The sequence below is a fragment of the Polyodon spathula genome, chromosome 5, assembly GCF_017654505.1.
Source record: "Polyodon spathula isolate WHYD16114869_AA chromosome 5, ASM1765450v1, whole genome shotgun sequence".
Taxonomy (NCBI): domain Eukaryota; kingdom Metazoa; phylum Chordata; class Actinopteri; order Acipenseriformes; family Polyodontidae; genus Polyodon; species Polyodon spathula.
The window spans coordinates 61270821-61287227 of NC_054538.1; the positions used below are offsets into that span (position 1 = coordinate 61270821).

General features: G+C 35.9%; 1 protein-coding gene across 2 annotated transcripts in view; it reads right to left on the bottom strand.

Annotated features, from left to right (window-relative positions):
* Positions 1–2799: 2799 nt before the first annotated feature.
* LOC121316127 (aftiphilin-like) overlaps positions 2800–16407 on the bottom strand; it is a 30672-nt gene continuing 17064 nt past the window's right edge. Inside the window, exons 3-10 of one of the 2 annotated variants that reach the window (XM_041250924.1) lie at positions 14136–14287; positions 13194–13320; positions 12862–12918; positions 11323–11445; positions 10940–11000; positions 8461–8544; positions 4902–5025; positions 2800–3923 (exon numbers count right to left, since the gene is read on the bottom strand). In XM_041250924.1, coding sequence (XP_041106858.1) covers positions 3779–3923; positions 4902–5025; positions 8461–8544; positions 10940–11000; positions 11323–11445; positions 12862–12918; positions 13194–13320; positions 14136–14287 — 873 coding nt within the window. In that variant the 3' untranslated portion in view covers positions 2800–3778. The remainder of the gene's footprint in view (positions 3924–4901; positions 5026–8460; positions 8545–10939; positions 11001–11322; positions 11446–12861; positions 12919–13193; positions 13321–14135; positions 14288–16407) is intronic. The other variant, XM_041250925.1, reaches the window with a different exon arrangement.

The window sequence follows — 16407 nt, forward strand, 5'->3', positions numbered from 1 at the left end:
CAAGAGACGAGTCCTGCATTAAGTATATTGCTAAGGTGGTCTTTTTTCAACATTCATTCAAATATTTATTTTACTCTGGTTCATTTTAATCTGCCAAGGCAATTCTATGAAAACAATTTGGATATCAAAAATGGGAAATCCTCATCGTTTTCCAAGTCAGAACTAAGGGTGGTCAATTTTATAGCACATTTAAAATGACATCAGCTTTAAAAAGCTACAATGCCTATTAGTGATGTGTGCTTTTATAATATCACTGGTCTACCAAAAAGACGTCTGGGAAATCCTTTAACAAATTCCTCAAGAATAGCAGTTATGTTTTCTTGAAACATGGGTTTCCCAATCCTGGTCCTGGGGACCCAGTGTGTCTGCTGGTTTTCATTCCAGCTAAGCTCTGAATTACTTAATTAAACCCTTAATTGAACTGATAATTTGCTTAATTAGACCCTTTTACTTGTTTTCAGCTCTTAAACCTTTGCAGATTTCAAGTTAGCTATAACACGAAAACCAGCAGACACAGGGGGTCCCCAGGACCAGGATTGGGAAACCCTGCTCTATATTATACAACATGGCAGACTGGCAGCCATCTTGGGAGTTTTCCTATTACACTGCTTGAAAAGAATCAGGTAAAAACCCCACTTCCCTAGCAAGCACTGTAAAGGAAGATTACAAAACCGGTTAGATATTGCACCTCAGCTGTGAAAAAAAGGAAACAGGGTCTTTGTGTTTCTTTGAAAATGCTGTCACTAGAGTGTTGACAACAGTTTAGACCTTTTAATGCAACAACAAATAGAGATGTTGGCTACATCACCCTCTATATGGGGTTAGTCATTGAATCTTATTGTCCGTGGTTTGGCACCTCCACCTGGCAAATGTCATTACTCTGCAAGGGTGTGCAATTTTTGAAAAAAACTTGTCCAAGAAACAAAATGCTAGAAACATCTACTTGTCCTTCTTAAAAATCTACTTGCCCCCTCCCTGTCGCACAAAACACATACACAAAAGTAGAGTATAACTTGTGGGATTTTGGTTTTATTTAGCAGTGAACACAATCAAGTAGTGATTAACAGGGGCAGATCAAGCTTTGTAGCTTGACTGATTCACTAAATTCTTCAAGATCCACAAACGTTCCTTGTGACCCCACTTCACCACAACGAATTTACTACATACTTTAAGAAAAATGTTCCTTTTAATGCAGTTTGAAACACATTTGCTACAGTAGTAAATTCAAGTAACATTTAGAGTACAACTATGATAAGCAATATTTAGTTATTCAAATATAAAAATAGCTTCTGCCTGTTTTCCACTCTATAAACTGAATTCAAGTCCTGATGCACAGGTGTTTTAGTTTGTTGCATCACATATATACAAAATCATTGCCAATTGTTACTGCTGCTTGTGGAATTCTATTTTTTCTAGATGGTCTTTCAGTTTTGTTGCTGCTGAACCCCAGATTTTTCAAAGGACTTGTGTATAAGCCGTCATGTTTCTATGGAATTTTTTTTTTGTACTGTTCTACCAAAATGAATGCAATATTTACAGTAGGCTCCATCAAATTCTGCAAAGACAATTTTTTTCTTGTTTATTTTTGTGATACAATTTTTTTTAACAGTACAACATTTTACAGCTATTATTCCCTCATCTAACATCTTGTCTCGTGAAAGCTAACTGAAACACAGTGATCCTGGTTTCATATCCTGGTGACCCTGCACGACTCTCACTGAAAAATAAACACACAAATTACAGAAACACATTGTATAGAGACTTACAGTCTGTATTTTATTTACTATAATCTTCATGTTTTAGTACTTTTACAAATATCGCTTCTGTTCAAATCAAGTTAAAAAAAAAGAAAAAAAGTAGCATTTAAATCTAAAACAAAATATGTAAATACGGTAAATAGCAAATTAGGTTAGCAACACTAAAATCAAAAGAAAAAAAAATTGTGCCAGGGTAAGTTTGTCTTGAAATGCTTCTAAACAGTAAACTTTACAGGGTTTTTTTGTGTTATAAATTAAACACGATTTTTTCTAATCCCCAATACCGTTATACAGATATACCCAGTGTCTTTCTAGCAACAGAACGAACATAGGACAAATGATACATATAAATGACTTGTCCGACGGACAAAGTAGAATGGCAAAACTTGCTGTCTGTCACACAAATCTTGTCCCGGGCGTCAGGTGATCCGAACTGCACATCCCTGCTGTGTCTGTGGATAGCTTTCCTACAAGGTTTACAACCACTACATATACACACAATACAGTTTTTGATACAATCACATGGTTTCTGGTGAGGGAGATACCTTGTTATTACAGGGTGTTATTTCTGCTAACAAGTACACAGAGGTTTCATGGTGCTCTTTTACTTCTTTGTTTCAACAACATAAAATATTGCTACAGTGTGTAGCATTCCAGAATTCTCTGTTGTGGCAACCCAACTCAAGTCTTACATTAATCAAACACAAATACAGTGGGGCAAAGTTTCAGTGCAGTATTGTGTAATGGGCAGTGCAACAACAACCACGTTAATAATTACTGATATAATCCTACAACGGATTAATAAGCTCTTACCATATTTTCATATTCCAGATGACACTTTTCATTACAACATAGAAACCAAAGGCAAAAGAGATTTTGAAATCTATCTACACTTGTTAAACGCTTCTCTTCATATCACCCAAGACTGAATAACAGGTTACTTGTGTAACCTTTACTGGCACTAAAATGATCATGTGTTTTTTTTTTTTTTTTTCCCCTAGTGGGTTACACACAGGGAAAGTAAGTACACACAAACCAGTGGTTTCTCTTAAATAATTTTATTTTTTTGTGTACACTAAAAGTAATTTTACACACTAAAGTCGCAAAAGAACCTGGGCATGCATATTAACCTTTTGACAGTGTATCTTTTTTCCATAGGAATTTTCCCATACATTTACAGTCCATAGTTTTACTGTACACAGTCTAAAACCACAGCGAACTATGATTACATCCAGCTCTTCTTTACAATGTGCAAAATCCTCATTAAAATAAGTACAGTGGTAAAACAGAACAGAAAAATACCTGTAACATATCAATTGTTTAACCCAAGACTTTGAAGATATTATTGGTCCCTCATTCTCTGTGATTGATTCAATTTGATTATCACTAAAAACTATTCACATTTGATTATTTTCTATATCAGTGGTTCAAACCATAAAATAAAAAGGTATCCAATAAATGGATATCTTGAATAATGTAGTTAGTAATTTTGGGAGAAGGCAAGAAAGGCTGCCACCATCTATAAATACTCTCAAACAAAACAAAAAAGCACACAAAAAAGACAAGACGGAACGTGTTGTTTTTGTAGTAAAAAAAAAACAAACAAACAACAAAAAAAAAAAAAAAACAAGGCAATTAACACAACAGGAAAACATTCACCTGGAAGTCACAGGCAGCGAGTGAGATTTTGGTTTTACTTTCATGCCTTCCATGAAGGACTCAACCAGTGTTATCTCACAAAGACAGAAGTGTTTACACCCCCAGCACGGCAGAAAGAAACAAATGAATAGTAATTACCAGATCTTCAAAAAAAAAAAAAAAAAAACAACTTCACCCTGTTTTACAGATTGATTCTTCTAATATAAACAGCACTTTTAGGACTTCAGGTATGTAAATAAATATACATTTTCTTATTGTATTTATACCTTTCCAGAGCTGCTGAACAACAATTCCTCTGAACGTGTACTTTTAATTTAAAATTAATTAAAAAAAAAAAAAAAAAAAAGTAAAGATCGGTGTGGTTAGTCTGCATGCTCTTGTGAACATGTCAGAGGGGTCAATGTGGCGGGAAACATCAGCACCTTGGCTTGCATAAAGGACAGGTCAGGCAGGCTGGCGATCACCTTGGCAGCCTCTTCACTAAGGTTCTCGTCCTTTTTAGGTTTCCTGTTGGAGAAGAAACAATGAACCACTTTACTTAAATTATGCTAAAAGCGTTGTGCAGTACTACAGCTGTGGCCAAAAGAATTTTAGGACCGAGACAAAAAAAAACGAACATAATTTAGATATTTTATTTAATATCATGTAATGATATCGCAAAAGTCTACCGGTAGTACAGTAGATCATGTTAGATTTCAAAATGTCACATTTTTCAATGTGTCCACTTTTCGTTTAGTATATGGAGAACTACAAAGCGGAATGTAATTCAATATGTTAACATAACATTATTCAGCGGGTTTCATTTGATTTTATGAAGCAAAAAGTGTTAATTCTATTAGGGAGATGCAAAATGTTTGGCCAAAGCTGTACAATTATATACTGTACTAAAACATATGGACCTTTGTTAATATGTACACATAATCAAGGTTTCATTCAAATGCCAACAGTAATAGTGTCATCAGCTCCATCTAGTGGTATTAAACTACAGCACTATTGAAGTCTCACAGTTGTGTTTTACTAATATTAGTACCACACTTTAAATATTACTAATTTGTCGAAGGATTTAAAAACCTTATTACTACTGTATTTTAGGATTGAGATTTAAATGTATGGTTACTTTTCACTGCATTTTGTTTATACAGTATACTTGACTACATTAAAATATATAAAATACACACAAATCGTTTCTTAAGAAGCATGACAGCTTTGCCAGTTTTTATACAAAGCCTCCCCCTCATGCCCAATAAAAATATTTATCTAACTTCATACCAAGTTTCGGGGGAAATGTGATGAACGAATGATATGGTGATGATTATATGGACACATACCCTTCAATTTAAATGAAAGCAGCTGTCGAGTCTCAAAGGGTTGTTTAGGTTACTTACCACAGATCTCTAGACTACAAAATGATGCAATGATTTCACACTAGGCATACTGCTGCAGTGCAGTGATCCGCCCCCCCCCCCGCCACAGACACCAATCTACCTTGCAGACGTGCTTGTCTTCTCTACTGTAGACATGAGTCTTGCAAATGCATCAGCCACACGGCTGGATGTGCTGGAGCTTTCCAGTTTAGAGGTTGTTAATGCATATAGCTCAGGGTCCACACCTTAAGAATAGGATAGAGTCAGATGAAACATTACAAACCCAGAAAAAGCAAAGCAGCAGCACCTCAAATTAACAAAACTGCTAAGATTTCTGTAAACATCTGAACAAATGTTTAAGGGATTAGTCTGGGGATATACAGTGCGTACAGAAAGTCTACACCCACTTCAAAATGTTCACCTTTTGTTGTCTTATAGCCCGGAATTAATTTTTTCATTTATCTACACATCCTACCCCACAACTTCCAAGTGAAAACAAAATTCTAGAAATTTGTAGAAAATTAATTCAAAATAAAAACTGAAATCGCTTGTCCACCCCCCTTGTAATAGCAATCCTAAATTAAATCAGGTGTAACCAATCGCCTTCAAAATCACATACCAAGTTAAGTGGCCTCCATCTGTGTTAAATTGTAGTGATTCACATGATTTCAGGATAAATTCAGCAGTTCCTGTAGGTTCCCTCTTCTGGGTGGTGCATTTCAAATTACAATAGCTTCAAATTACATTTACATTGTTTTTGTTTTACTGCTCCATTTACCTTTTTTTTTTTTTTTTTTAACAATGATTTTTATTCATTTTCCCATTTTTTTTCTCCCAAATTTTGTAACATCCAATTTTTATTCAACCTGGCTCACTGCTGCAACCCCCAAACTAACTCAGGAGAAATGAAGACAAGCACTCGCATCCTCCGAAACGAGCGCCATCAGCCGTCCCCTTTTTTTTCCTCTACAAGCCCGCTGTGCAGCCATATTTAGAACTTACAGCGTCTGAGAACAACGTGGAACTGTGTACAGGCCGGCCTGGATGAGCCCAGCCAGCCACAGGGGTCGCTGGTGTACGGTAAGCCAAGGACTCCCCAACCAACCTAACCCCTACTCCGCCTGGCAGCGCTTGACCAATTGTTTTAAATAAACGTTTTCGTTTATTCTGTTTAGTCATATTTGTGTTGCTTGAGACACAGCATGAGCCAGATTGCAGCAGGGATGAAGAAACATTTGGGTCAACAGTTCGATCCAGAGAAGCTTGGAAGGAGGCATCTATAACAAGCTGCTTCCGGAGCATTGATACATGACTTGTTTACTTGAGTCTGTCACCCAGGTCAACTCTGCTTTATCAAAAGCACTGTGAAATCACATAGCCGACCCGCATGACACCGGGCCCTGACCCGGGTACAGCATGCTAGTGTGAAAGGGGCTTATGTGGACTTTGGACATGGCAATCTGTTTCCTCAATGACATCACATAGCGTGCAGTTAAACCTGATTTCTGCTGATAGATCATAAACATTTATGTACAGTTAACCTCACTGTACAGTTAAGCTCAATGTTACAATGGTGTGTATTTCTAATAATAATAATGAAAATGTAAGATGTACTTATTATAGTGAGGTTTTCTACCATGGATTTGGAGGTGAAATGGGCAAACTTTCAGACCACCACAAAATATGAAAGACCCATTTGCTCCAGTTTATATAACTTTTACAAAATTATCCATAAAGTAATTTGACGCTAATTTGCAAGATGAAAATCAAGGCGATGCACAATAAAATTGCTACTCTAAATTTGGAAAAGTTGTATTATGTGAAGAGAGATTTGCTCTTAAGAGTTTGTGTAGGCTTTCTAGTGGACAGCACCAAAATGACCCTTACTAAAACAGAGAAATCAAAACTGATAACCCCAGTAAATAATGCACAGTATATATTTGTTGGCAAGATTTAGTTCTGGAAAGCCCTGATAATTCCTCAACAGGTCAAAGGACATGCCTTATTCCGTTTTAACATTTGCACTTAAACATGACAGATGTTTACAGAACAATATGCATGCAGTTCTAGATTACAAAAAAGGGGACATTAAAATACGAAATTGTTGATTACTGTGGAGTTCTACATTTCAACCACTATAACTTTAAAATAGACCCTATTTATAGTGTTTTGATGTATTTTGTATACCAGCGTTACTAAAATACATGTTGGAGCATACATTGAAGTAGTAAGATGCATTTTAAAATGCATCAGCATGCATAACGAGGAGAATGAAAACATGTATGCTCTCATTCAGCCTCGCAGATGGATATAACAAGTAATATACACCAGCTCAACATTTTGAGGTTTTTACTGGTGGAATTCAGGGACTACCTAGCTACCCCTGCTCATCTCACACATTCATAGGAAACTGTATGGTCCAGTGGTTAAAGAAACAAGCTTGTAACGAGGAGTTACCCGGTTCAAATCCCCGCTCAGCCACTGACTCATTATGTGACCCTAAGCAAGCCACTTAATCTCCTTGTGCTTCTATCTTTCAGGTGAGACACTGTTGTAAGTGACTCTGCAGCTGATGCAGTTTTCTGGTTTGTATCTTGTAAAGTGCTTTGTGATGGTGGTCCACTATGAAAGATGCTATATAAAGATTATTATTATTACGTAACAGGTAGTTATTTTTTGAGCTTTAAAATAATGAACAATCTCTGTAAGGTTCTTACAACTAAAGGGCGATTTCTCAATTTAGAAAACTGCCCTGAACCAAGATGAAAGGTTGCATGTGTTTTTTTCTGGTAATCAAATTTGGTTTCTTGTAAAAAGTAGTTTGTTACAGTTTCCAAACTATGGATAATGTTGGTGAATAAGGAATAGAGTTTTACAGGGGTTTAATAAACATTTGGACTCCTTCCCCCTATTCTGCCAGTTTTAGAAGATCTGTTTTTAAAAATGAATGATGAACTTGAAGAATCTGAAATGGGGTCTATGTGGGAAAACAACTGCAGTCTAATCTAAAAGACTCAAGCCATGTGTTGGAGAATAAATGACGCACACGCACAAAAACAGACAAGAAATGACTGAAGAAGGACATGGCGTATCTAAAAAAATAAATACCTTCACAAAAACCCTCTATAAGCTGAAGTCTATTTAAAAAAACAAAAACCCAGGGGTTTGTTTAAACCAAGTATTTACACCACTTAAGAGTTTTTTAGTACTGCTGGGATGCAACAGTTATATACCAATTTACTGAGATTTGGGACCTATAAATTAAATTAGCCAGTGGGCATTACATGCTGGTCAGCGCAGTGCCTCCTAACAAAATGGCAAGGTTTTTATATATATTATGCCCCTTAAGGGGTCGACATCAGTTCCCCCACATCTCCTTAAAGGTATCCCATCAAAGTAATAAACAGGCCAAGCCATGCTTCGCTTAAAATAATCCAATCTTATTTAAAATTAATATTTAGGCCAGGGATAAAAATAAATAAATTTAAAAAAATAACAGACTTAAGGGTCACAGTGTCAAATGCATGAAATACATCGAACAATGCAATTGCTTCTAACAGCTGTTTTCTTCTGAGTCTTTATCGCAGTTTGTTTTTTTAGGTAAGCAGCCATGTGAACAGATCATGTGTTAGTAGTCTGTTAGCAGTTGAGAAAGTCTATGGTTAAAACACTCTGCTGACCTGGGATGCTGGTGGTGCCGCTAGAACTAGTGTCATCCACGGGCCCAAAGAAATCAAGGTTCAGAAGAGTCGACCCACCGCTAGCTTGAAATTCAGTAACCATGTTGGTAGGCAGCCATAGAGAAGATAAGCCACGGAAGGAGGTTATGTGTAAAAAGTGGTAAGACACATACTTTAACATGCAGGTTATTAGTAGAAAATCAGCAACTAAACAAATATACTGTACATTGAGATCAAAGCTCAAGCTGTTAGCGAGCTATGCTTCAGTAAATTACTAATAGGGTAGCTCAACCTTTTTTAATTTACAAAGCTATGATTTAACACTTATAATTAACTTGGTTTTAGAAGAAAGTAGATTTATTGCAATCAGGCATATAGTATTTCCATGAAAGGATTAAAGATAGTTTCTCTCATTAAAAGGGAAACTTTGAAAAATAAACATACCTACACCGACATATTCTAATGGCATACAATATTTAAAACTTTACACACTTTTGTGTGTGTGTCCATGCAACAATTGAATATTTATTAATCTACAGATTCCCTTTAATCTCAAAAGTTAAAAAGCAGTATGTTAAAAGAAAAGACACACAAAATGTATTCAAGTAGTTATAAGACACAAGACAACAGCAAAAAGTGCATCCAGGCTTTCGCTCTTGACTTAGCTCACCTTATTTTTTCTAGGGTCCCCCCATTTCAGTTTCAATGAGGAAACTGAAGACAGTGATATCGACAATATCTTTTAGTACATAGAGCTGAAAATGATGAAAAACTTATACAAGTATCTATAACCTGAAAAGTTCCAGTTAACTAAATAACTTTAGTGAGATAAACAGCTCTAAATTAGTGCTCAAACTTTGCTGTTGGATTAAATACTGAAAGTAAACAGGAAAAATGTGCTTTTGAACTTTTTTCTAAAGGATTACAAAAGCTATGCTAGACAATAAAAGAGAAATACAATAAACTAGTCTTATTGTTTACTGATATTAAACAACTGTTGCATAGGTGTATGTAAAAAACACTTTTTATTCTAGGAATTCCAGTTAATCTTTGTAGTATTTATGTAAATGAATTCAACAATGCCCTTTGTTAGTCTAGTCATACATAAAATGTGTACTTTCTGCCAGTTTTAAACACTGAAGTAACACCGGTGTCCTAGGAAATAAGTGATCGGGAAATAAGTTGATCACACTCTAGAATTTAAAGGGGAAGTTCCATTGTTTCTAATGTCTATGAGCTTAGGCTGGGAAATAAGTGGATCGAGCCCAGGAAATAAGTTGATCGGATATATTAACAAACATTAAATAATTTAAAATTAATTTTGTAAGTATAATTTATATTAGTAAAGTAGATCAGATATATTTGACGGTATGACGCTAGATAAGGGAATGTGACTATCGCTATAATATATATTAGCAACAACTACATAATTTTAAATGAAATTTGTAAGTAGCCAGTGATATTAAGGTGTATTTCTGTTTGTGTAACAAACGTTAATTAGCAAAATGTGTTACATATTTAACGTTATTTCGCATTTCTGGAGGTGTTCTTGTTTTGGGAAGCACTACTGTATGGACAGGTATGCGAGCGATTTTCCAAAAGTTAAAGCATCAGTCATTTTATTTTTGATTAAAGATTGACAACATTTTGACGTGTAAATTAATTTAATCTATAAATAAATCTCTATGATCACAAATAAACTACATCTGATTGACAACGCTGTTATAGAAACACAGAAAGGCAGGTTTAAAAAAAAATAACATATAAAGAGTCGTCGATCACACGTTTTAAAGTTCATATGAAAAGACAGTGGCACAAACACACACCAACAAATAGAACACTCAGGTAAAAATAAAAAGCCATGCAGTGAACCTCCCCTTTAATCACACTGTTGCCCCACCTTACTTCTGCCTAGTTTTGCATTACTGTGCTTGCATGATCAACTTATTTCCTGTGACACCAGTACTAAAAGTTTCCAGAGCTTTGCAAACAGTAATATAATAACACAGCAAAGATGTCTAAGTAAATGCATCGCTTGCGGTTTATTTTTTATTTTAATAGTTTTTTTTCAAATGTAACTGCTGAGGCGAGAGTTTTGTTAGTCTATTCCACTGCTGTCAATCAGTCGTAATTCATAGTTCTGATCACAACTGTGAAATTAGAATTATTATTATTATTTAGTCTGTAGTAAAGAGTTTGAATTTCAGTTCACAGTACGGTCCTAATGAGTTACCCCTAGGTCACACTTAACCAGAACAAACGTAATAATGTTTGTACTCGCTCAGTAAGTGCTGGTACAGCACAGGCATGCCACTGTTTTGTTAAAATGTTTTGTTTTGTTAAAAGGTGCAAGAGGCATCCTCGCCTAAGAAAGAAAGCCTGCATTTACAAAGTAAAAGAATATGAAAATGAAAAGTCAGCAGGGAGAAGTCTGTTTCTTAACTCTAGCTGGTGCTAGAGGCGCTAGGGAGAGACGTACCATCTAGAGGGTTAGTAAGGCCACTGCTACTCCAGTCAAACTGGACAGGAGGGAGGTTTTCCTGAAAGGAAGATCGACAGTGTTAAAATATATTTTTTTAAAGCTGTGGGATGCTTTTATAACAGTTTTAACCATCTACACTAAGTGCACTTTTTGTAGAATTGGCAGAGTTTAGCCACCTGATGAACAACAGATGCTATTAAACCCAGAGAAGGATATGAATTACACAATGTAACTTGAATATTCTTTCAAGCACTTCCATTAAAAAAAGAAATATATATATATATAGACGCACACACACACACACACACACAACCCAGAGACAAAAGGCTAGTGCATTTACCAGCCCCTGTTTTCTATCAGATATCTGGGGTGTTCTTTACCTGGGTTTGATCTTGTGTACAAGTGCTCATTTCTGGGGACACAGGAGGGGCTTGTGCTATTGAAGCTATCTTCTCTGCAGCCGACACTGGTTTCACCGGCTCTTTGGTGGGCTCTAGCATACCCTGAAAACCAAGCATGAGACAACAAGTGAAAGTTGCAATCCTTTTTTTTTTTTTTTTTTTTTTTTTTTTTTTAACACTAGATGTGTTTTTTTGGACCTACCCTAGAAGGTACCAATTTAAGAAGGAAAATAACCACACTGCTTTGTGCAAACCACAAAAAAAAGATTGATATTGGAATAAAAAGTGCAGACATGTTTATGTTAGTAGATTATTAAATTAATTATAAATCTACAAATATAAAAAGTGTGTACTTAAATGGATATTTTCATTACAGAATGTACAGTGGTGGCAATGTGTCTTTACAATACAAGTGCACTTTGATCTTGCAATTAGCACTGCCATGAACTTTAACCCCTTTACCTTCTGCAAAATTCCTGACCACAACCTATAAAAGTTCCTCCTATAGTTCCACCTATAGCTCTGCATGCGACTGAGCTCACTTTCTCCCCCCTGCCTCGCCCCCTGTGAGTGTTTACTGATGTGACTGGATCTATGTAGGAGTGTTCAAAGTAACAGAGCAGGTTAAGAGCATTGTGCTAGAATTACAAAATACTGTATCAACCGGGCTACTATGCCTTTTGATATCTGACAATTATTTTCTAAAGTAAGACGGTAAGAAAGAAAAGTAAAGAACGCATTGTTTGGTATACTCCAGTAACACAACTAATCTGGGTGACCATTTAATGAGATGGCACCCTACAAACTTTCAAACAAAATCAGCATTTATTCATCTGAACTACCTCAGAGTAAAAATGAAGAAAAACAACAAAGATTGTTCCAAAAGTTGTACCTTTGGTCAGAAGTACTAAGCGTCCTGGCAATGTCAGTGAGCAGGTAGTCAGTAATGCTGGGCAGATTGCAAGCAAGTGCTAGTCATCGCTTCAATGAAAACAAAATGTTCCTTAAAATATAAGCCATGGACAGCACTCGTATTAATAAACTGCTGTGGACAGTGATAATTAGGGGTCTACCTAAATCGTGATTTCGCGGTTTTTGCGGAAATCGTGAAATTGAGGAGTTACCACGAAATTCACCTGTTAGGGGCCAATGCATACCAGACAAGTATGGAGAGAAAAAAAAGAAACTTTGATTAAAAGAACTACTGCACAACAAAAACGATGCAAACTACGTGTCTTCCTTCTGTAGAGAGCCCTTTTTTATTCCTTTGCCGTCCCGTGTGCATTTGCACTTAAGCAAAAAACAAACAAACAAAAAATGCTACTTTTTACCGAAAACCTAAAGCAGGCTAATCAAGACATCTAACTGGGTATCATGTATATAACACTCCCCGTCTGGAACTAAAGAGCATCCAGTTTACCAATAAATGCACTGATTAAGTGATTAATACACATTTACAATTGATATGCCTTTTAAAAACAGCAGGCACAGATGTGAAAAGAAAATTGGATGACTCACCAGACTAGCTGCGTACATGGGAACTATAACAGGGTGCTTCTTTTGGCCTGTGAACAGCTGCAAAAAAACAAATCTTTCATCGTACCATTTAAAACTGAAATTAAGAAAGTACACTGTGTTTTCCAAGCTAGCAAAACAACAACTGCAGAGTGACAGACACCCACCCTAACAAAAGCTTAAATGGCCACAATAAATAAATAAAAAAAGTTTAAAGAAATCTGCAAAATTACACTATCAATAAAGCAATGCATATTACTAAACTTTAAAAAGAATTTAAAAGTATGCTGTAGGAACACTGTTTGTTCGGGGGTTATAAAATGCACATGACTTACAATGTTCCTGATATCAATCCCCAATGAGCAGAGCAGCTTTTTGTTGCTGTGGGAGCCACCCCACTGGTATCTCAGACCATAGGCATCCTGGATATCTTGCAGCTCCGTCCACACTTCAAGCAGCTCCCTGCACAGCCCATCACGGAACACAGAACACATCATCAAAACAGAAAGGCATGTGATCAAGCAAGCACAACCACAACCCTCAGTGACCAAGCTACACTAAGCAGCACCATCAGGCTTTAGAATATCCAATCACTGCTGCCACGGGGATTCAAAATTACTACAGTGGTTTAGGACAGGAGATTAATAGCCGGTCCAAGTGCCAGACTGACACAGTTCTACATGCCTCAAAGTGTGAGGAGCCTGGCTCTTTCTGTGGGTTTTCAATTCTTAAGGGCTCACTACACCACAAGTGACCCACACCTTATAAACTTCCAGATGATTTCAGCTGCCAAAGCAAAAAGGTTTTATTGTAGATTTGATTAGATCTATACATAGGGGAAAGTAACCATATACAGTACTTGCACAAAAAGAGGTTTACCATCAGGAAAGGGTTAAATGTACTGGGAAGAGTTTCACAAGTTTATGTAATAATAATAATTAAAAAAAACACTTACATACCATGCAAGATATATGAATATCTTGTAGTCCAGTATTACAAATAGTAATCTTACTTATAATGTTTTGCTAATCTTCACAAGTGTTCCTTTGTACACTGCAATTCCTTGATTCTAACCACCAGATAGACTCGTACAAATTGATCCCAACAGAGCGTGTGTAATAGGGAGATCTTGCAGACAGGGATCTTAATTGAGAGCAGGTCACAGCAGTACTTTTTATTTCAGACTGCATGTTACCTCAATATTGAAACTTCACTTACATATAAGCATATTATTATGAATATTTATTTAGAATCAAAGTGAGCAAGGGTATCCTTACCCATGCTGTGCCAAGGCTTGCGCTTTTTTCAACCGATGCTCTCCTGGCTCCAGAAATACCTTTAGGGATGAGATCTCCTCATCTGCACTGGGGACTGGGGCTGAAGGAAAGCAGGTCTGGAACACCAGCTCCAGGCGACTCACCAAAGATGCCTGAACAAAACAGACAAGGCCTTATTGTTTCTTTACTTTGTCCTAAGCTGAATTTGTTGAATATGCTTTTGAATCATGTGATGTAGCTGACAGTATGCCCTTGCACTGAACTCAGGCCTCTGAGCAGCTTACAATGCAGGCCGTTGATTTTAACAGATGTCAAACACTGCAGAAAAAATCTAATGGAAAAACAAAAGAAACTCTGCAAAATTCTGATGATCAATCTGCAATAGAGATAGGCATTCATTTACACCCTGCGAAGATTTAAAATAAATAAATAAATAAAGCAGTTAAGTTAGTACATTTTACAATTAATATTCTAGATAATGTAAAACGAAAAACGGACATGCCATTTAACATCGCAGTAACAAATACTACAGATAAATTACAATAAGAAAGAGTAAATACATATGTTATCCAAATAATAATAATAATAATAATAATAATCAAATGTTCACTACGTGTGTGTCGTTTTTCTATTCTAATTACGTTAGGGACTTTCTTCCTCAGTGGAAGGTTACCCGGTCAGAAGTTCAAGGTAAATATAGGTTTTAAAGTTGTTGTTTTTTAAGAGACAATAATGAAATAAATCATTTTCTAAAGCGATTATATATTTGATCAGTGTTTCCATAACCAAAGTAAAACATTCACTTCTAGGAACGTTACCAAGAATAATTATTTTGTTTACAATTTTTTTTTTTTTTTTTTTTTAAATGTTGAGCACTGCAAAATATTAAAAAATAAATTATATAATTAATGGATACAAAGGCAAATACATAAGTATTTGTAGTTTTCAAAATATATACTATATTTTTCTTTTTTTTTTTTTGACTTGCTAGAAAAGTTCTGTGGAGTACTGTCACTTCAAGGAGAACTAAAATAAAATATTAGGGATTGCCAAGTTTAGAGGTCAAATCAGCAAGCAGTAAACAAACTATTTGAATCATTGAATGGAAAGGTGAAACAAACCTCTAGTTTAAAATATTGCCAGATATGTATTTTTCTAAAACAATTTGAACCATGGAGGAATGAAAAAGCTGTCTGCATTGAAAGTAAACTCAAAAAACATGAGAACAAATGGACAGTGCTCGGTGGACAGATTAAACGAATCTGCTGTTTAAATGCACTTTTAGAACCATCTCCAATCTAATTAGCCCCTTAAGTACCAAATTATATAAGCTATATTTATGTAACTTGACACATTATTTAGACTACCTTTTGCAGTTAACACAATTACAGTAAGTTATCATAACAATATAGTTACAGGTAGACAGACAGCCAGTTAAAAATGCTCCAAAAATGACAAAGTAGCCTCTGCTCAGATGAGCATAACGGCATAATTGGTTAATAAAGCTGTAGCTTGAAGAAAAGAATTGTTGGATATCAGCAGTGTCATTTTTTAAAGATGCTTCGATGAACATGAATTTCGGTAGTTTGAAATGCTCCCAAGGCAGTCTTAAATGTGTGTCTGTCCAAGAATAGATATCTAGCACTAGTCATCTCATTAGAATAACTAAGTGAATTGGTTGATTCAACACCAGGTTCAAATGACCTACAATTGGAAGCCACGGCAAATCACACAAATGTGCGTGCACAAATTATTATGCTCTTATATTTATAATTATAACCAGTGGGTGGGTTGTGGGGTGTTTTGGCAGAAGAGTTTGGTTTGAAAAGGTGCAACTTTTTTGTTCTCACACCATTATGAAGTCATATGCAAATTTTCACATAAATTGAACAAGGCTTTCAAAATGCGTAACGCCTCACAAGCTTTTCTACTAAACAAACAACCAAATAAACAACAAGCATGGGGTCACACATAATGGAGTGATAACGAGTCTACTTTTCTATATTAAATATGGAAAGCTTGTTAAATGCTGAATATGAGTTTGATTGAAAAATGTACAGATAAAGGTCGGTAAAACCACTAGCTATTTTTTTTTTCTTAGCAAAAATAATAATTTTGAAGTCATCTCTAATCTGTGTAGTTTGTATACTTCCTGTCTGTCCCGTCTCCGTTCCACTCTGATTTGCTGGGGGTCGCTGTCAGTCATCTCAGTTGTGCGTTAGTACTGTAGTTTCACCCTGTTCTGACAGGTCTCGAAGACTGAAGCAGCACT